The sequence below is a fragment of the Acinonyx jubatus genome, chromosome C1 (genome assembly GCF_027475565.1).
Source record: "Acinonyx jubatus isolate Ajub_Pintada_27869175 chromosome C1, VMU_Ajub_asm_v1.0, whole genome shotgun sequence".
Taxonomy (NCBI): domain Eukaryota; kingdom Metazoa; phylum Chordata; class Mammalia; order Carnivora; family Felidae; genus Acinonyx; species Acinonyx jubatus.
In genome coordinates this window covers 21,530,629-21,553,336 of record NC_069381.1, presented here as the reverse complement: position 1 = coordinate 21,553,336, position 22,708 = coordinate 21,530,629, and the positions used below count along the sequence as shown (strand labels likewise).

At 39.5% G+C, this 22,708-nt stretch overlaps 1 protein-coding gene, 1 non-coding gene and 1 pseudogene across 25 annotated transcripts in view; 1 reads left to right on the top strand and 2 right to left on the bottom strand.

Moving 5' to 3' along the window:
* Positions 1-22,708, bottom strand: part of EPB41 (erythrocyte membrane protein band 4.1) — a 199,626-nt gene that overhangs the window by 88,604 nt on the left and 88,314 nt on the right. For all 24 annotated transcript variants that reach the window (XM_053210140.1, XM_053210142.1, XM_053210155.1 and 21 more), the window contains 3 exons: positions 18,996-19,208; positions 16,579-16,683; positions 1,027-1,069 (listed from right to left, as the gene is read on the bottom strand). In XM_053210140.1, coding sequence (XP_053066115.1) covers positions 1,027-1,069; positions 16,579-16,683; positions 18,996-19,049 — 202 coding nt within the window. In that variant the 5' untranslated portion in view covers positions 19,050-19,208. The remainder of the gene's footprint in view (positions 1-1,026; positions 1,070-16,578; positions 16,684-18,995; positions 19,209-22,708) is intronic.
* On the bottom strand, positions 6,783-6,889 carry LOC113599725 (U6 spliceosomal RNA). The gene has a single exon (XR_003420625.1). It is a non-coding gene; the product is annotated as a U6 spliceosomal RNA (small nuclear RNA).
* LOC128313195 (zinc finger protein 575-like) lies at positions 10,056-10,859 on the top strand (annotated as a pseudogene).

Below are 22,708 nucleotides of genomic sequence, written 5' to 3'. Positions count from 1 at the left end.
ATAGCAAAGTTTTTCTTTTAAGAAACAAATGAAAAAATTTGTTTTCAGGTGACAGAGTTAAAACTTACTAACTTACTAAGCCTCTGCAGTTTCTAGAAGTTTCCTTAAAAATAAAGTAAACTAGGGGCGCCCAGGTGGCTCAATCGGTTAGGCATTTGACTTCACCTCAGGTCATGATCTCTCAGTTCATGAATTACAGCCCCACATAAGGCTCTGGGCTGACAGCTCAGAGCCTGGAGCCTGCTTCAGATTCTGTGTCTCCCTCTCTTTCTGCCCCTCCCTCCTCTCGCACTCTGTCTCTCTCTGTCTCAAAAATAAACATTAAAAACATTAAAAAAAAATAAAGTAAACTAAAAGTACATTTAGTCATAAACAGTAAGAAAAAAGTCTCTACCTGTTAGCCCGTTGGGCCTGGAGCTACAAACTACTAATCTATGCTTTCTTCAACCTAGACATATTTATCTCACGACAGCATCTGAGCAGAGGGTGCAACAGTAATATATACTAGTGGGCTTGGAGCTAAGAGAAAGCCACAATGTCTGAAGGCCACTGGCAAGGAATTCTTGTTCTTCTACTAACAGAAGAACTGTTTGGAAGAAGATTGTTGAAAACAGACAAAAAGAACTACAGAGAGGAAAACATGAAGAGGGTTAGAATGCAACAGTCCAGAACAATTTAAAAGGAACAGGACAAGGTAGCAAACTCCTTTGAGAATGGACTCCCATATCCTTTTTCTTTCCTTATCTTTGTTCTTTTCTAACTTGTTTTTCTCAACTGTTCCAATCTTGCCCAACTGTGCCTAGTTGTAAATAAAATATCAAGATCTGACCTACATCTCAATAGTGTCCACCTCTGCTGTATCTTTCTATTATGGAATCTCCTCCTTCCAGGGGAAGGCTTTATCTCAATTCCAGAGCCATCTGCCATAGTCAGGATTCTAAAGTGACTCAGAGCCAGAAAATGGTTGAAAATCCTCTGACCTACTAAAAGAAAGAAAGAACTATAAAAAGGGCTATATTCACTTACCACGAACCTGCTTTTTTATTTCTTTGGCAGAATCCAGCCATGTCTGTAAAAAGAAGAAAAGTCATTCACAAAGAGCTCCAAAAACACATAAACCACAGAGTACCAGAGCAAGGTTACTGACTGTCATCGAACAGAGTCTCCAGGTCAACCTACATGTCTGATATTAACTTCACACAGGATAGTAAATCTGAGCAGAGAAATGGGGAGCCAGACAGTTAGGCCTGAATCCTAGCTCCACTATTAGCTAGCTGAGTGATTTGAGGCATCTATTCATCTCAGTTTCCTCACCTACTAGAGGAAATTTAGATGAGATACCAGAAGTAGAGCCTATCTCAGAGACATATGATGAAGATTAAGTGAGTTCATGTATATAAAGCCTTAAGTAAACAAGAAATGTTAAATGAGCACTTGTTATTTTATCATTCTATAAAGAGTAGTAGGGATCTGTAACCAAGACTGGTTAACATCACCCACATCTTATTTTTCCCTCCAGTTCTGACCTCCAATCTCATTTAAGTTTTCTTTTAAAAACATTTTTTTTAATGTTTATTTTTGAGAGAGAGAGAAAGAGACAGAGCATGAGCTGGGGACGGGTAGGGAGAGAGGGAAACATACAATCTGAAGCAGGCTCCAGGTTCTGAGCTGTCAGCACAGAGCCTGATTTGGGGCTTGAACTCATAAACTGAGATCATGACCTGAGCCGAAGTCAGATGCTTAACCAACTGACCCACCCCAGGCGCCCATCTCATTTAAGGTTTCTATGTCAGCACAGCTTCTGGTACATGGTTCATGCTCAGTTAATATTTACTGGATGAATGGTTATGTTGTTTTCTCTGACTACTCTTGCCCACACTAATCTCTCCTTTTACTGTTCTCCAAGTCCACTTACGGTCTATACACCATTTGGGCAAGGTTCTTCCACTTGTGGTGGACCGTGCAAAATAATGGCACTTGGAAAGAGCCTCACCATTAACATCTTCCATAGGCTCCTTGGAAATGTTTAAAGAGAAACTTCTAAATTAAATTGTTTAAAATATTTTTATTGATATGAAACATACAAAAAGTACCTAAAACATAAGTGTATAAATCAATAAATTCTCAAAGTGAACACATAAGCTCAACATTATTAGTACCCAGGAGCCCCTCTCATGACTCCTCCCAATCCCTCCCCATTCTCTCCTCCAAAAGACTTAAAACTGAATTTCAGTGATATTTAGAAAAGAAGAGTAAAAGTGTCCCCTCCTCACCCTCTATCCACAAAGACAAAAGGCACAAGAAATGGCCCTACCCAAGAAATGGCCCTACCCAATAAATGAACTTGAAAACCAGTCTTATATTTGATTACATACTACTTTAACTGTTAAATAAAGATAGTTATCACAACAGACAATAAGCACAAGAGTGAGGATTAATTTCCTTTTCTTTCCCCTTCTCCCACAATTAACATAGAAAATTAAGAAATATGTGTTAAAAATATACCACTTAACGGGCACCTGGGTGGCTCAGTCGGTTGAGCATCCGACTTCAGCCCAGATCAGATCTCATGGCTCATGAGTTTGAGCCCCACATCGGGCTCTGTGCTGGCAGCACAGAGCCTAGACCCTGCTTTGGATTCTGTGTCTCTGTCTCTCTCTGCCCCTCCTCTGCAAACGCTCTCTCTCTCTCTCTCTCTCAAAAATAAACATGAAAAAAAAAATTTTAAATACCACTTAATATAAAACTGTTCCTTAGAATAAAAACTAGATACATACTTGTTTAAGCCCTGTCAGAAAAGCAGTAACCCTCATCTCTCATTATGATTAAAGAACTTTAAAGTTGTAGGTCCAAAAGCAAAGGAAAACTGTAAAAGCACCATTTAGGAAGTTTTGTGGAACCTCTGAGAATCATTTTTTAAATTTTTTTTTTACATTTATTTCTTTTTGAGAGACAGAGAGAAACAGAGCACAAGCAGGGGAGGGGCAGAGAGAGAGGGAAACATAGAATCTGAAACAGGCTCCAGGCTCTGAGCTGTCAGCACAGAGCCCGATGCAGGGCTCGAACTCACAAACTGTGAGATCATGACCTGAGCCGAAGTTGGACTCCCAACCAACTGAGCCACCCAGGTACCCCCAGAAAATCATTTTTTTTAATGTTTATTTATTTATTTTGAGAGAGAGAGAAAGGGGGAGCAATCACAGAGAAGGAGCGGAGAGTGAGGGAGAAAGAAAATCCCAAGTAGGCTACTCACTACTTGGAGAGAGCCCTATGCAGCGCTTGATCTCACAAACCATGAGATCATGACCTGAGCCAAAGTTAAAAGTCAGATGCTTAACCAACTGAGCTATCCAGGTGACCCAAGAATCATCATTTATACCATGCAATCCAGAACTCTTAACAAAGACTACTTTTTACCACTTTGGAACGAACATCTCCCACCATTATGAGGCAACTCTATATTTTCCACTATTTTTCAGAGAAATCTCCCAAGGTAACCTGAAGATGCCAAGTTTCTTACAGAGACTGTACAGTCATTCTAGAACTCTGGAGCTAGAATTCCCACCAATTTGACATAAAGAGGGCAAACCCAGATTTGTGTCAATCACATATGACTCCAAGTAAATGACCTTATAGAATAAATCATCGCTTCAGTATCTAGACGTCCAAATCAAAATCAAAAACAATGTGTACAAAATAATAAAAATCAGTGTATATAAGAATTGGCACTTTTATGTTCAATTTAAATGATTCCATTTACAGCATTTTATTTAGCCAACAAATACCTGAGGAATGCCCCCATGTGCTAGCCACTGTAGTTTCAAAAAAAGGATTTAAAAATAGCACTTGTCCTCACAGAGCTAGTCTAACGGAAGAGGTGAATAGCAAACAATTGATTTGTTTGTTCTAGGTGTGAAAATGACTATGACAGAAATGTGTGAGAGTGCTATGAGAGAGCATAGAGTGTTCTAGGAGCACAGAGGAGGTGCACCAAGATGAACTGGGGTAAGAGGCAGGAAACGTTTCTCAAAGGAGTATTTGGGAGTACTAAACTGTATCTTAAGGGACAAACAAGAATTAGCCAGGCAAAATAGAAGATGAAGTAAATAAAAAGGCACAGGGTATAAGAGAACAGGATACATTTGAGTTGCTACATGCAGTTGAGCATAGCTAGAACACAGAGGTGAGGAGGGGAGATACACAATGCAAGAGAATGGTTAAGGGTCAGATCATGGGGGACGCAGTATTCCACAGTAAGAAACTTGGACTTTATCAAGTGCCAGGCAAAGGGGAGCCATTGAAGGATTTAAAGTAAAGGAGAGACATAAATTAGAGGAAGCATGACTGTAGACAGGGAGACCAAATAAGAGGTGGTTTCTGAGAATGATAATTGTGGTACAGAAGAGAATAATGATCATGGGTACTGGCTTTGAAGTCAGACAGTCTTGAGTTCTAATCCTGTCGCAACCTATCATTTATTTACTAGCTATGTAACCTTATCTAAGATCATCTAAATCTCAATTTTCTCATACACAAAACTGGGATAAAACTACCCTCCTGACAGAGTTATTATGGATTAAATTATTTGGTGTATTTAAAAAGCACATAACCAGCACTCAATAAAGTGTGCTGATATTGACAATCAAAAGGGTTTGATAGGATGACTATGGGTCAGGGAAAAAAGATGTTTAGGAGCTTGAATGTATGAGAAGGTGGGGTACAGGGGGAATGATTTGAATTGGTAAGTTATAAAGTTAAAGGATAATTCCCAAGTTGCCACCTTAGGGAACTGGGAGGAGTAGTACTATTCACTGAAATAGGAAATGTAAGATATAAAAAAGAAATCGATTTTCTTGAAGAAGAAGAAAAAAATAGCAAAAAAAAAAACTGGAAACAACTCGAATGTCCATCAATAGTGGAATAAATAAATTGTGGAATATTTTGTAGGTATATTTTTGAGGCATCTTTGGAAATCCACATGAAATATTTCAATAGACAGCTGGATAAACAGGTCCTGACACTCAGTAGAGAGATTTGGGCCAGAAATACAAATCTGGGCACTTTTCCCATATAGGTGATAGATAAAACCATGAAAGAAGACAAAAATCACAGAGGAGTGAAAAGAAAGACACTAAGGACAGACCTTTGGGGAACACTTGCATTTAAGGGATGGAGAAAGGGCAAAGAGCTGAGAAATAAACTGAGAAGGGGTGAGCAAAGCGGCAGGAGGAAAACAGGAGAGACTGGTATCATAGAATCTAAAGGAATAGAAAGCTTCAAGGATGGGCGGACAAGATCATCCATGCTACAAAATGGACAGGAAACATAAGGATGAAAAACTCAGATTTATCTTGGCAAGAGTAGTTTCAGCTGAGTGATAAGAGTAGAAATCCAAATGCAGTACCTCATACTAAGTGCAGGTGAGGATGTGGCACAGCTGGAACTCATTCAGTGCTCGTAGAGTGTCAACTGGTAACACCACTTTGGAAAACTGTCTGATACTATCCACTAAAGCTGAACATATCCGTTCTTTATAACCCAGCAATTCCACTTTAGGAATACACCCAACAGAAATGTATGTGACAAGATGTGCACTAACACACATGTACAAGAATGCTCCTAGCAGCAGTATTCTTGAAAGCTCAAACTATATACAAGCCAAACATCCATCAACAGTAGAATACAAAGTGTGGTACAAACGATGAACTTTTATACAGAAATGAGAATGAATGAGCTACTGCTACTCACAACATGGATGAATCTCAAAAACACAATACCGAACAAAATAAAAGAAATCAGACCTAAGAGAACACATGTATGATTTCATTTATGCAACACAGTTTAAAAACAGGCAAAACTAACTCATGGTGATAGATGTTAGGAAGACACCTGTTACTTTTAATGGGGGGTAAGGTAGGGGTAATGATTGTTAGGGGATGGAGGTAGTGACTTAGAAGGGGACGAAAAGGGATTCTGGAGTCTGGTAATCTAGGGGTGTTTATCCAAATGTGTTCCCTTTGTAAAAATTCTTTGAAATATGCATGCGTGATTTGTGCACCTCCCTGTATTATGTTAGACTAATAGGCAGTGAGGAACTAGAGATAGTTATATGTAAACTAATTTCTCAAGAGCATGGTTGTGCAGGACAGGCAAAAGGATTAGAACTAGCGAAAAGAGACAGAAATTAACTGATAAAACAACAAAATGTTGAGAGGACAAAAGAACTGTATCTTATTAGGGATCTTAAGATGCCCTCTCAAACAGCACTTCTGATGATCTTCTGGTTTCTATTTGAATACTTTCAGTTACAAGGGTTCCCTTATAATTTTTTTTTTTAAGAATTCCCTTTTGGGGCGCCTGGGTGGCTCAGTCGGTTAAGCGTCCGACTTCGGCTCAGCTCATGATCTCACGGTCCGTGGGGTCAAGCCCCGCATCGGGCTCTGTGCTGATAGCTCAGAGCCTGGAGCCTACTTCGGATTCTGTGTCTCCCTCTCTCTCTGCCCCATCCCCACTCATGCTCTGTCTCTCTCTGTCTTAAAAATAAATAAAATATTAAAAAAAATTTTTTTTCAATATATGAAGTTTATTGTCAAATTGGTTTCCATACAACACCCAGTGCTCATCCCAAAAGGTGCCCTCCTCAATACCCATCACCCACCCTCCCTTCCCTCCCACCCCCCATCAACCCTCAGTTTTTTCTCAGTTTTTAAGAGTCTCTTATGCTTTGGCTCTCTCCCACTGTAACCTCCTTTTTTTTTTCCCTTCCCCTCCCCCATGGGTTTAAAAATATGGAACGCTTCACGAATTTGCGTGTCATCCTTGTGCAGGGGCCATGCTAATCTTCTCTGTATCGTTCCAATTTTAGTATATGTGCTGCCAAAGCGAGCACTAAAAAACATTTTTTTAAAGAATTCCCTTTTAAGGGTCCATTTTGCCAATCATATCGTGTGAGTGAAATAAATTAACATTTCAAACAGAATTTAAGTTTGTGATTCAAAAAGAATCACATTCCTTCTTGTGCTTAAAACAAAAGTTTCAAAACAGCAGAGATGAACAACAGCAGTAGCCTGATATAGATCTTCATTCATTCAACTGAAGAATTACAGGTCTCACTGGTGCTCTCCTACTTCAAAACACCTTCTCACGTGTTGTCCCTTTCACTTTGAATTCTCTATCCCAATTTCTTCATCTAGAAGATTCCTGACCATCTCTTATAAGTCAGATCTTATGTTACTTCCTGCAGGAAACCCTTTCTATGTGGGTGCCCATCTTACTACTGCCCCCTCCCCCCGTCAGTCTGGGAGCTCCCTGAGCAACGAGACTACCTATGTGTTTTATAGCTCTGCCCGGCACAACACAAATGTTGTCTACTCGATAAATGTTTGATGAATAAACGAATGAAAAATGCTACCAAAATAAGCCAGGATAGAGGTGATAAGGTTTCAACTAAGGCAATGGGATTTAATGAAGTAAAATGAATAGGAAGTTTTCATATCTTTTGCAGCAATTATAACCTTAGGTCATAAAGTTTTAAGAAAGAACATGCCCTGAGTTGGTCATGATCTACCCTTATCTGGAGGTCCTAAAACCCCACACATACATGTAAGTGATCTATACAAATCCTTGTCTCTTGAGGTAAAAGATTTATCTATACACTCCACAATCTGTCTTCCTTAATCTGAGGAATAACGATTGTTTATGCTACTGTTAGTATGTTTACTTCAAATCACTGCTCCAATAAGTTTATAGAAACTCTCTAACATAGTAATTCTAAATCTGACTCTTCACATGTTAAAAAAGCCACATTTAAATCCACTAGAGATGTCAAATCAAATCTTCCTAGCAAAAGCCAAGATCCTGAATACAGCCTCCCTACTCTACAAGTATGTTTACAAAATTCATTTTAGTCTTTCTTATTTACTAGTCAATAAAGATATAATCATTACTGGTACTTGCCTTCAAAGCTAGCCAATAATCAATGGAAAACAATCCATCCTTTCAAATGACTATAAATGAAATGCCTCACACTATTGATTTAATATTCACTCCAGTGGTGTTTACTATTTGCCTTTGCAAGGTGAAAGAAAGACCCTCTTGGCTGTAACTGATTATTCAGAGTTGAAAATCTGACTCCTAAAGTAAGAAAATTCATCCACACAGAAAATGGAAGAAAGGAGAAAGACCATATACTATTGAATTGAATGAACTCCTCATTTAAAATTCTCATTATTGGGGCCCCTGGGTGGCTCAGTCAGTTGAGCATCCGACTTCGGCTCAGGTCATGATCTCGCAGTCTGTGAGTTCGAGCCCCGCGTCGGGCTCTGTGCTGACAGCTCAGAGCCTGGAGCCTGCTTCGGATTCTGTGTCTCCCTCTCTCTCTCTGCCCCTCCCCCACTCATGATCGATCTCTCTCTCTCTCTCTCTCTCTCTCTCTGTCAAAAATAAACAGTAAAAAAATGTTTTTTAATTAAAAATAAATAAATAAAATTCTCATTATTTACCAAAAGAGCTCACGATTTTTGCTTAAAGAAGGAATTTGGAGTAGGGGGTAGGAATTAATGTGGATGATATTTCTCCATGGGAAAAAAAAACCCTTGATTCATTCATAAACAACTAAGCAGGAATAAAATGTAGGAAACAACTGCTTAACTCCTGTAATTGTGATTCATAGTGGTAATAAATCTCTCATAGGGCTATAGAAGTTTGCTTCTGACTGCTTTTCCTCTTCTCTAGCCAGACTCAATCTGGCAATAGGTCTGTTATTATGCAGTTAGTAGAGAAAGAGAGCAAGCAAGCCATTCCACATGAGGAAAAGTCAATTCAATTAACTTTCCTCCCTGCTAAAGGTATCCAACTGTCTACAAACAAAACACAAAGATCCAGAAGGTCTTTAGGAGAGAAGTTAATATACAACGGACAAATCTTTACACACAAAAAAGAAGACAACAGGCTGGGAATGGAAAGAGGATATTCATCTCCGTTTGTATTATGGTTCACATTTCTTCCCACAATTCGAGAACCGTTGAAAAGAAAACCATGGGCCCAAAATGGAGTCACTTAGGTTAAGGCCCCAAGTCAGTAAACCAAGACTTAATACTGCAGAAATGTTAACTAGTCAATATGGGAATTTCCTGGTCAGCACTAGGAAATTTACTAACAGACCCTTTCTGTTTCCCTTAGGAGGGTGACTTTGCCTAAAGCAGTAGATTCTTTGCTAATAATTTCCTTTTTTCCATTCCCTCTCTACCTTAAAAAACCTTTCCTTTCATGTAGCCCTTTAGGGCTCCCCTCCACTCCTAGGTGGGATACTGCTCAATTCATGAAGTGATTATTAAAGCCAATTATTAGATCTTTAAAATTTACTCAGTTGAATTTTTATAATTTAACAGGAACTAATTCTGTAGGTGGGAAACAAAAGCAGAGAAACAAAGACAAAATGTAAAAATCAAAGACAGAGGAATAAAAAGTTCTTGAAGAAGAAAATCATTTAGGACGGAGCAGGAGGCAAGGAATTTCAGGAGTAAACAGGCTGTACAGCTGGGAGGAAACCATTCTGCCTTCATATGCTTCAGTTTTCTCATCTCTAAAAGGAGGGGACTGAACCCCAGGAGCTTCCACAGCTCTGGTATCCTTTGTGTTTTCAGAATGACAGAAACTGTGGATAAATGACTAACAAACATTAATGGTTTTACAGATGTAATCATTTCATGAATCTCTACATATTTCTAAAGAGAGTATCTGGAAATCTGGCTTACTGACAGTAGATACACATAGGTAATGGTAACTAAAATGAAACTGAATAGCGTGTCAGGCAGTGCAGCTCCACCGTGTCTGACGGCAGCTCAGCAGCTGCAGCAGCCACTACCAGAGGGGGCCTTCTGCAGGTCTCCCCTGTCCCCTCCACGCCGGGGATGAAATTCCGCAACAAGAAGGAAGCAGTTACATAGCATCAGTGGACGAAAACTAAACCAAGATCCAGGCCCTATAGCTCTGTCCCCATCAGCCTGATAATCACTAGTGTTGCCTACCTCCCTCTGGGTTCCTGGGCCAACAAGATGCTGGAATGAGACGCAAAGATGAGGAGTCAGCCCGGGGACCCTGATTCCCTTCCCACTGGCAAGGAACCAGGAACCAAGGGAGGAGTTCCCCACCAGGGCTCACCGCAGAAGTCCAGCCAGTTGGTTCCAGGGCCTGCCACTTCTGCAAGGGCACCTTCCAGGCCCCTCTGGCAGCCCCATCCCAGCACCCACACTGCTGCTGCGACTACGACAAGGCTTTCTCTTACCAGTCCAAGCTGGCCCTATACCGGCTGGCACACAGCACAGCCCACCCCCATCCGTGCCCCAATTGCCCCAAGGCCCTCTCTTACCTTCAACCTGGCAGCCCACCACCTCACGCACAGCGAGTACCTGCCCATACCCATGCCTACACTGCCCAAAGGCCTTTGGCCATAGCTCCAAGCTGGCAGCCCACTTCTGGGCGCATATGCCAGCCCCCACCAGTGCCCTCACGGCCCCAAGTCCTTCTGCTACCCCTCCAAACTTGCACCTCACCACCACACACACCATGCCACCGATGGCCAACCCTATCCTCGTTGGCAGTGCCCTATGGACTTTTTCATTCCCCTCCAAACTGGCCACTCAAAGCTTGTGTCACGTACCCCCCCACCTCGTCCCCCCATGGCACTAGGCAGCAAGCCCATGGCCCAGGCAGCTCCAGCTGTGAGCAGGCTTTTGGCCAAAGACGCTTCCTGCTCTGTCTCCAAAGCAGCCAACACCAGACTGAGAGCCAGGTGGAGTGAGAGTGAGCTCTTTCCCCTTGGCTCACGGTACCCTCTGCCACCAACCTGGGTCAATAAAGAGGTGGCATTTCTAAGCTGGTCTGTATGGACTTTTCTCTTCCAGATAGATGGCAAGGAGACTGGCTCCACACTGGGCTCAAACTTACAAGGCGGAGGAACCCTTTCCTCACCTGTTTTGGGCAGGGGAAGGTGTGAGCCAAAACCATGGACTTGGAGCTGTGGTTCGAAAGCAAGCCCTGGATTTGGTTTTTCCCTTCTATTCAGATTGCAAAAGTAAAAAATCTCCTAGCATCGTGGGTTGGTGAGAGTGTGGGGAAACAGGGTCTCTCCCTATTGTTGTAAATTAAATCAGTACCTCCATTTTGGCCATTTGACTGTATCTGTAAAAAAATTTTAAATGCAAAAATAAAATGAAATCAAATAATATGGCTAGATATAGCAATTAAGTAAAGAGTATGCTGTTCTCCAGGTAGATTATTTAACCCAAGAAAGATCAGGTAGATTACTGAGCTTGAACAATGCTCCAGAATACACCTCTAGATTATGACATACAAATCTAATTTTTTAAAGCAAAAACATTGTTTAGTTGGTAATTTTATTTTAAAATAATACTATCAAAATAATAATGATAATACCTACTTTTTATTGACTGCTTTCTACATGCCATGTACCATCACACATGTTTTTATGTAAATTATTTCATTATCATTCCCATTTACCAATGAGAAAAAAAGAAGTAACTTACCTATCTCACAAGTATTAAGTGACAAATCTGTTCTCTAAAACTTAATAATACGTCTCACTCTTAAACATTTATGGAATGCATACCACAAGGTAGATAGAGAGAGAGGGGGAGGGAAGGAGGGAAGATGGAGAGAGGAAGAAAGGGAAGAAAGGGAAGGAAAGGGAAGGAAAGGAAAGGAGAGGAGAGGGGAGGGGAGGTGGAAGGGGAAGGGAAAGGGGAAGGAAGGGGAAGGGGAAGGGAAGGAGGGAGAGAGGAGGAAAGGAAAGGAAAGGAAGGAAAGGAAAGGAAAGGAAAGGAAAGGAAAGGAAAGGAAAGGAAAGGAAAGGAAAGGAAAGGAAAGAAAAGAAAATAAGATTCTACTAGCTTAATTCTACAAAGGGAAAGTCATACAGAAGATCAAGAATCAGAATGGCTTTGGCCTTCTTAATAGCAACACTGGAAGCTAGAAGACAATGGAGCAATGCCTTCAAAATTATGATGGTTCAAGTATAAAATTATATACCCAACCAAACTAACAACGAAATGTGAAGGTAGAGTAGACCTTTTTCAGACATATAATGTCTCAACAAGATTATGTCTCACGTGCTCCTTCTTTCTCAGAAGAAGCACTCTTATCAAAACACAAGAAAAAGCTGAGACAACGGAAATAGGAGAAACATCACAGGAGAAAGGCAAATCAAATCCCCAGGATGGGGGCACCTGTGTGGCTTAGTCAGTTGAGCATCCGACCCTTGATTTCAGCTCAGGTCATGATCCCAGGGTCGTGGGATGGAGTGCCATGTTGGGCTCCATGCTGAGTGTGGAGCCTGCCTGGGATTTTTGCTCTCTCTCCTCTCCCCCACTCACACTCTCTCTCTCTCTCTCTCTCTCTCAAAATAAAAATAAATTTCAGGGGCGCCTGGGTGGCGCAGTCGGTTAAGTGTCCGACTTCAGCCAGGTCACGATCTCGCAGTCCGTGAGTTCGAGCCCCGCGTCAGGCTCTGGGCTGATGGCTTGGAGCCTGGAGCCTGTTTCCGATTCTGTGTCTCCCTCTCTCTCTGCCCCTCCCCCGTTCATGCTCTGTCTCTCTCTGTCCCAAAAATAAATAAACGTTGAAAAAAAAAATTTCAAAAAACATCCCCAGGATAATAGTGATGGTAAATACCAGGGACAACTATGTATTAAGACAGACAGAGCAACTCATCCACACTAAAGAAGTGTGACTCAAGAGATAGTATATTGAAGAAGGATGGTCATTACCAAGGTGGCTTTTGCTACTGTACTGGCCCTTTCACTTGACAGTGCTAAGGTAAGTCTTCCCAAAATTAATTTTTGTACAAGATTTGCTTGGTAAGTTCCTGCTTTCCCTTCTATGCCCTACTTCCTAGATCAGCCTAAAGACTCACATTTTAACCCAAAAAAACCCTCTGCTTTGACCCATTTCTGAGAGCTGAAGTTTGACCACAATGAATTTAGAAGCAGAAAATATAGAAAAGTTCATTGCCTCTGACCACGTTCCTGCTGGATATCCTGTAAGAACCTGGACCCTGCTATAGACCTGTCAAATGCTCTGAATATGATAAGCCCTATGTTTCCCAGGATTCACTTACCCACTGACTTCCCCCTAAGCGGCTCTTATAAACTATCAGGGAAGTTGAAACTAGATTATGATTCTGAGACAAAAGCCTTTCTCTTCTAGAAATATTTTATCTAAAAGGGATAACAATGCCCTTTTTTTACACAGCCAGGTTTATACTTTGCTATTCAGCTTTTATATTAGCCACTTTTTAAAAAAATGTTTATTTATGAGAGAATGAGAGCATGGGAGAGAAGGAGAGAGAGAATCCCAAGCAGCCTCTGCATTACTAGTGCAGAGCCTGACACGGGGCTTGATCCTATGAATCATGAGATCATGGCCTGAGCCGAAATCAAGAGTCAGATGCTCAACTGACAGAGCCACCCAGGTACCCCTATATTAGCCATTTTTAAAATCACTTTACACACACACACACACACACACACACATATAAATAATATAAATAAAGCAATTTAATATTTGCTTATTAAGATTTTGAAAAGTATAAGGAAAATAAAACTTGCTGACAGGACAAATATGGATGGGACCAACAATGGTGAAAAGTTTTCACTGCAACTGAAAGTTTTTGTACCAATGTGGGCCCTAAAAACTCAACTGCAAGTGGAAAAGAATTTCCTCTGCTGAATGTCTTTAGATAAGCTAGCTTCTCAAAATTTAATTATGCATGGTTCATAGAAAAAATATTTTCAGTTATATTAAACAAGTAAGTACTCAGTGACTTTATTTACATGCCAAATTCAAGCATTCTCAATTATTCTCAGATGAATCTTGGGTTTTTTTCTTTTTGTACCCACAATGTAAAAACATTGAACTTTACCTCACTGAGCTTGTATAACATAAAATACTTTTCTGAGTATTTTCCTTGATTCATGGAAGAATTTTCTAGCCCACAGCTGATGAATGTTTTTCACTGTAGTTTTGGGGTATTGTTTTTTTTAATTACCTTCAATCTTCCCATATCAATCGAACTTAGAGGTTTCAGTACAAGTTGGTTTGAGCCTTTAAGGGCAAAGATTAAGTCCTTAAAGAATAATATTAACCTAGTGCTGGAAGACATAGTTCTTCTGTTTGAATAAACAGTCACTCACATAGAAAGACAAACTGTTGCAAACTACTAATTAACTACTAGTACATTCAACAAATAGATTTTATTTAGGCAAAGGGCAATTCCATGTCTTCTAGTCTGCATTATCTAGCTCAAAATAATCGAACTATAGAGTCTGCAGCTGTTAAAGGCTGCTGCCCCTCAACTTTTCTTTTTCTCTTATAGAATTTAATGTTTATTTATTTTTGAGAGAGAGAGAGAGAGAGAGAGAGAGACAGAACGTGAGTGGGGGAGAAGAAGAGAGAGGGAGGCACAGAATCTGAAGCAGGTTCCAGGCTCTGAGCTGTCAGCACAGAGCCTGACACAGGGCTTGAACCTGTGAACCACAAGATCATGACCTGAGCTAAAGTTGGACGCGTAACCAACCAAGCCACCCAGCCACACCTCAACTTTTCTTAATAAATATAAATTATCTTGGAGAAAGAATCAACTAAAATGTTTTTTTCTTGGTTTTGTTTTGTTGTTTTATAGTTTTAGAGAAAGAATGAACGAGCAGGGCAGAGGGAGAAAGAGAGAATCCTAAGCAGGTTCCACACTCAGCACAGAGCCTGAGGCAGGGCTCGATCCCATGAAACTGGGATCATGACCCGAGCTGAAACCAAGAGTTGGATGCTCAACCAACTGAATCACTCAGGCGCCCTTGAAATGGCTTTAAATATATTGTATACAGGGGCACCTGGGTGGCACAGTTGGTTAAGCATCCAACTTCGGCTCAGGTCATGATCTCACAGTTCGTGAGTTCAAGCCCTGCATTGGGCTCTGTGCTCATAGCTCAGAGCCTGGAGCCTGCTTCAGATTCTGTGTCTCCCTCTCTCTCTGCCCCATCCCCACTCATGCTCTGTCTCTCTCTGTCTTAAAAATAAATAAAACATTAAAAAAAATTTTTTTTAACATATTGTATACAAAACTCTCTCACCATGGCCTGGCGGCTGTGTAGCTCACCAGATTCACCTATTACTCTATTCCTCACTCCCTATGTTTAGCCAGGCTCCTACTTTCTCAAATGCCACTCTCTCAATTCTAGGCCTTTATACAAGCCATTCTCTCCCCACTTCACTTGCCTGCTTCATCCTTTAGTTCTCGGCTCAGGCATCACTTCCCCAGAGAAGACTTCCCTGGCCATACCCTTTCATGACATCTTGTTTTTCCTTTTGTGTAACACTCATCCACTAAACCACAAGCACCAGAGGGAAGAGACCATGTCTATCTTATTCACAGCCATATCCACATCATCTTGTAAAGCACCTGCAAAGACTTGTTAAACTGTACTAAAGTTTTCATCACTAAATTTAAGCTAAATATTTGTAATTTTCAGTAAATTGGGCTAGGAAATAATTCAAGTTTTCTAAAGTAAATACCTGACTTTTAACCTTTCCTCCCCTGTCTGTGTTCTCACACTTTCTTTTACTTCTTCCAAAAGTTAACTACTGGTTTCATTTGGTCTGGAAGAAAATGTCAGATTCGTTGTAGGACTATTTTGATAATATTGGGACTTTATTCTCTTTTATAAAATTACTCTCAAATTATAAATATATGTCATAATTATCCTATAATTATAATATTGGTAGATCATCCATTCAATAAGTATTTATTACGAACCTATTAAATACATACTAACTGCATAATATATGAAGTTATTGGTATCTACTTACTAATCAGGACATCATAGCTCTGTACCTCCCCTGTTTTTTAAAAATATAGTACAGGGGCACCTGGGTGGTTCAGTTGGCTAAGCATCTGACTTTGGCTCATGTCACGATCTTGTGGTTTGTCATTTGGAGCCCCAAGTCAGGCTCTGCGCTGACAGCTCAGGGCCTGGAGCCTGCTTCAGAATCTGTCTCCCTCTCTCTGCCCCTCCCCTGTTCATGCTCTCTCTCTCAAAAATAAATAAACATTAATAAAAATTAAAAATATAGAACAGTAGATCCTTTCTCTCAATGATGAAAGAACACACCAGCAATGATCTTTTTTTTTTTAATTTTTTTTTTAAGTTTGTTCATTTCTTTTTGAGAGAGAGCAAGCAGGGTAGGGGCAGAGAGAGAGCGGGGAGAGAGAGAATCCCAAGCAGGTTCCATGCTGTCAGCACAGAGCCCAATGTGGGGCTCAAACCCATGAACCACAAGATCATGACCTGAGCTGAAATCAAGAGTTGGACGCTTAACCGACTGAGCCACCCAGGTGCCCCAGCAATGATCTTTTCTTTAAGATGTTTGTTCTAGAGGGAAAATCTGAGAAATAAGAAGAGGCAAGAATAACTCTTAAGTGCACTGTGTCTTGGAGAGGCAGGCATAAATACATCTTTAACAACAATATAAGATTAAAACAAATTTTTTGACAAGCAGTCTCCTCACCTTAGAGGTTGCATTATCCCAAACGGCTAGTCCGAAGTAGTCCTCTTCCAAAAGATTGAGGTGCTCACACACTCGTTTAAGCAAATCCTGTCCCTTAGCATGTTTCTGCAAAGACATATACATTATGAGGTTTCCTCTTATTCTTGTATTTATCACCAAATAAAATAAAATGTCACTTTACCGTTTCCTCTTTTACCCTTGGTTACCACTACTTTCAGATGGTTATAAAGCATAAGTAGAACAATGGTGGGTTATAAAAATCTTGTTTCTTAATTTGTCAGCTTAAATATGCAACACACTTAGTGGCCTGGAACTAGTGCTAGAATTCAAAGCAATATTTTACCTTCCTTTCATCAACCATTCCCTACCTCCAACCCAAACATCACATTCTTTATTTTTGGTGTAGTATTTCCTGAAGCTTGCTATGGTCTGCTGTCATCACGACCACCTAAATTCACTGAATCTGCTGTCGACGTTGACAATTAATAATGGCTATGCTATGGAAATCATTAGGCTTTCTACCATTCTCAGACCAAATGTCCCAAGAGAATAGGTTGCTGAAAAACACACAAAGTCTAAAATTCTAGATACCCTACAGACATTACCTGTTGCAGTAGCTTTTTCAGGTGTGCTACAAATCATTTTCTTAATGTTTCTTTACGTAGGAAATCATACCACTGCCAAATTTGGGTACTAATACTCCTACTTAGCCTAACTTAGAGGCTAAGATGTACAGTCAAAAAGTCCTGGCTCCTCCATTTACAAGCTAAACAACCTGGATTAATTCTATTAATATTTCTGAACATTAGCTTTCTCATATGTAAAATGGTAAGAATATTTATACCTATAATGTCTATTTACTGGAATTGTTGAAAAAAATCAAACATGCTAACAATTGCTGAGAAATGTATTTTTAAAAATACTTCAAAAAAATTAGAATATTTTTTGACACACATACACATGTCCTTCTCTCAATGAGCAGAGTTGCTTTTAATGACTGTTAGTAATTTACATAGATGTTCATTCATTTTCAGACTTAACCCATCTATATTACATCATTTTCTTCATTTTTCCCCCTTATGTTTTCATTCCAAATGACAGAAATGATTAGGGAATACTTCATGTATAGGCCCCTACTCCTTTATTTATAATTCCAAAATCCAAAAGCTCTAAAAGGTAAAATTTTAGGCCTTTTTTTTCCCCAGGGGGAGGGTGTCCAAAGTTCATTTGAAGGCAAATTCTGTCCTGAACTGTTATGAGGCTATTTATGATCTTTATTTACCCATCTTAGAATGAATCTTGGTACTGCCACACACCCTAGTGGGTGTGTTATGAAATATGCAGCATAAGTAAATACTGTCTTTCTAAAGTCCAAAATACTCTGAATTCTGAAACACATCTGCCCCCAAATGTTTCAGATATAAAGGACCCATATCTGGACCTTAGTCTGAATGGGAAGAATGAGTGTGGAATAGCTTTCCCCATCTCTCAACTAGCTAATGATGAGAAGCAGAAAGAGCAGACCATAGGTCTCTAGTTACCAAGTGTAGTGACTATTTTCAAAGTACAGTAGTGTATTTTTCTAGATTTCTTTTTTAAAACCTGGAAAAGGAATGTTTATTAATAGAGTATAATATTTTAGACTATTAGAGCTTTGATATATTTGCATACAGATAATTCAATTCAGACATATTTATTACATACCTAAGATACAAGTATATGTGAATTATATGTCTTATCAATAAAGGCTATTATTTGTAATATTCATAACAACTGCTTTATATCAAGCACATAACTGATAATTACTGCTCTAGTTAAAAAAAAACAGTTACTAGATTTTTAAGGATTTTAATTTGTCTTGAAGGAGCAAAAGAGTAACCACATAATTGACATTTTCATTAAATCCCAACTCAATTACTTATTCTTTCAGAAAATAATAGAGTATTTTAAGAAATGGCATTACTTGATTTAAATTTCTTATATCCTATTTCATGGGGTTCAAGAAATACATTGAATAAACCAAAGCTTATTAAGGTTTAGATCTGGGACAGCAGAAATGAACACATAGCAATTTTTTGACAAATACAGTTATGGGGATAACTAGACCTAATATCAGAAATTGAGGTTACCTGGAAAATCTAATCATGCTAGGTCACTCTATAAATAACAAACCAATTGCTTTTAAAGAAAATTGTTTTGGATTCTAAAAGTAACACATGCTTAATTCACAAGATTTGACAGATACAGAAAAAAACTGGAGAAGAAAATAAGACTCACTCATAATCCTTCCACACCTCCACTTCCAGAAAATTACTATTAAAATTTCAGTCCATAGAAATAGTCACTGACACTATTTACTCAACCCTACAGGAAACAATCTGTAAGAGTTCTGACTACGGAAATTAAAATCCACTCACCTCCACAACACATTCGTAAACTGTGTCATCCAACAAAGAAACCTTGCAATGCATGTTTCTGTGTCTTCTGATTGATTTCTGGGAAGTTTTTAATTCTCTTTCTGCTTTTGATTCAGGACTTTCTTCTTTCACTTCTATTTTACAGCACTCTTCAAGTCCTCCTCCTTCTTTAGTTTCAAAATCTGGGTCTTCTCTGTGTTCTTCCTGGGCAGGCTACATATCCGTGACATCAAGTTAGTAATAAAAACATTTCACAAAACATGCTCTATACAGTTTTACCTATAATGATGCTACCAATAAATGCACTGAAGAAGAAGAAAATGTTAAGACAAATTTAAGTGATATTAAGATTAAATAATTATTTATCTATAAAAGATATTATAATCTCCTACAAGATCTACACACTATGCTATCTTCAAAAGTTCTCAGGTAGAATCCTATCTTTCAAATCAATACATGAAGGTTTCTGATAAACTAGAGGACACCAATCTATTGCGCTCAGCATATACATTCTTCCTGGCTATGCCATTATGTATTATTAAAGTTTATTAAAACCTTACCATCTCTGCCCCATGCTCCTCAATTTTATTTATTTTTTTAATGTTTACTTTTGTTTATTTTGAGAGAGAGCAAGAGCACCACCCAAGTGGGGGAGGGGCAGAGAGAGAATCCCAAGCAAGCTCTGCACTGTCTGCGCTATCAGTGCAGAGCCTGACACGGGGCTCAGTCTCACCAACCATGAGATCATGACCTGAACCGAAATCAAGAGTCAGATACTTAACTGACTGAGCCACCCAGATGCCCTATAGGCTCCTCAATTTTACTTTATTTTTTTTTATTTTTTTTAAGTTTTATTTATTTATTTTTGGGAGAGAGACAGAGAGAATGAGTGGGGGAGGGCCAGAAAGAAAGAGAGAGAGACAGAATCCCAAGCAGGCTCTGCACTGTCAGCAGAGAACCCGATGCAGGGCTCGAACTCACACATCGTGAGATCATGACCTGAGCCAAAACCAAGAGTTGGACTCTTAACCAACTGAGCCACCCAGACACCCCAACTTTTTTTTTTAATTTTTTAACGTTTGTTTATTTTTGAAAGATAGAGATAGAGAACGAGTGGGGGAGGGGCAGAGAAAGAGGGAGACACAGAATCCGAAGTGGGCTCCAGGCTCTGAGTTGTTAGCACAGAGCCTGATGTGGGGTTCAACTCACGAACCACCGTGAGATCGTGACCTGAGCTGAATTTGGATGTTTAACCAGCTGAGCCACCCAGTTGCCCCTAAGCTCCTCAATTTTAGCAAGGTAGCCTTATGAACTGCAAAATGAGATGTGATATATCACATATTCTAAATCTTATGAATGGCTAACAGGGATTCCTGGGACCAATTTTAGAGCATAAAGCAACATTATAAACTAGGCTAACAACTGTAATACCAGTTAACTTCTTTCTACCACTTACCAATCATGCTAATTGTGAAGCAGACTCTAAGAAGCAAGGGACAAATTGAAAACCTAGGGTTATCATGAAGTCATCCCAAAGTTACACAGGTAAGTGAAATAACATTTCGCACATACTTTCTTAATTCCAGCATAATAAAACTGCTGAAAGGTTCTTAACTATTCTTAACTAAATCTCGCTGATTCTTTTCTTTCAGAAGAATCCATGATTGACATTTAGGAAAAAGTATTTAATTATTTGGCTTCTGCGTTAGATATTGGAGGTGGTCTAAAAGGCTCCTTCCCATCCTTCATGACCCTTTTAAATGCGACCTCTTCAGAGAGGCCTTCAATGGGCAATCATATCTATCCTATCCCCCACTCTGCTATTCATGTCAGTACCCCGTATATTGCCTTTATAACATTTATTATAATAAATGTTTTATATTCACTCATTTTTTTGTCTCTTCCATTAGACTAGAAAGTCATCAAGAATAAGGATTATGTTTTATAACAACAACAACGCTACATACATAACAATTAAAATGGACCAGTTACGGGGTGCCTGGGTGGCTCAGTCGGTTGGGTGCCCGACTTCAGCTCAGGTCATGATCTCATGGTATGTGGGTTCGGGCCCCGCATCAGGCTCTATGCTGACAGCTCTAAGCCTGGAGCCTGCTTCGGATTCTGTGTCTCCCTTTCTCTCTGCCCCTCCCCTGCTCACACTCTGTCTCTCTCTCTCAAAAATAAATAATAAACATTTAAAAAAAATTTTTTTAAATGGACCAGTTACTATTCTAAAAGCTTTACTTATATGAACCTGCTTTATCCTCATAATAACCCTGTGGGGAGAGGACTATTTGACAGATAAGAAACAAAGGCCAGAACCATAGCAACATTTTTCTAGATGTCTCCTGAGGCAAAGGAAACAAAAGCAAAAATAAACTACTGGGACTATGGTAGGATCCCCTCCTTAAGGAAAGAAAAAAACCTCAAGGCAACCTGGCTATAAGTGACAACATCCTTCACAACCTTGTAACATGAGACCACTTAATTAGACTGCATGCTTGTGTGTTACCATATATGGGAGACAAAGAAGTAAAAAAATACATAAAAAACTGCCACGTGGCATTCGGGGCTCAGTTCTTCGGGTACAAACCCAACTGAGCCATGCTGGTACGAATAAAGTTGCTTCCTGGAAAGAAAAACCTCGGTGTCACAACTCTCTGTGAGAATCCTGCTACAGGAATACATCAAAATAAAAACCTTCTTCACAGCAAACAACCAACAAAACTAAAAGATAACCTACTTAATGGGAGAAGATATTTGCAAATGATATATCCGATAAAAGGTTAGTATCCAAGATGTATTTTAAAACTTACATAATACAAAAAACCACATATAATCTAATTTAAAAGTGAGCAGAAGACATGAACAGACATTTCTCCAAAGAATACATACAGATGGCCAACAGACACATGAAAAGATGCTCAACATCACTCATCATCAGGGAAATGCAAATCAAAACCACAATGAAATTTCACCCCACACCTATCAGAATGGCTAAAAACACAGGCGCCTGGCTGGCTCAGTCAGTGGAGCATGTGACTCTTAATCTTGGAGTCATGAGCTCCAGCCCCACATTGGTGTAGAGATTACTTACAAATAAAATCTTTAAAATCAAAAACACAAGAAGCAAATGTTGACGAGGATGTGGAGAAAAAGGAACCCTCGTGCAGTGTTGGTAGAAAAGCAAATTGGTGCAGCCACTGTGGAAAACAGTATGGAGACTCCTCAAAAAGTTAAAAATAGAACTACACTACAATCCAGTAATTGCACTACTGGGTATTTACCCAAAGAACACAAAGACACTAATTTGGAAAGATACATGTACCCCTATGTTTACTGCAGCATTATTTAAAATAGCCAAATTATGAAAGCAGCCCAAGTATCCATCAATAGATGAATAGATAATATTATTCAGCCATAAAAAAGAATGAAACCCTGCTATTTGCAACAACATGGATAGATCTAGAGAATACAATGCTAAACAAAACAAGCCAGTCAGAGCAAAACAAATACCATATGATTTCACTCATACATAGAATTTAAGAAACAAAATAAACAAAGAGGAAAAAAAGAGAGAGACAAACCTAAAAACCAGACTCTTAACTATAGAGAACAAAGAGATGGTTGAGGGAGGAAAGGGGAAAATAATAGGTGAAGGGGTTTAAGGGCACACTTATCTTGATGAGCACTAAGTAATATACAGAATTGCT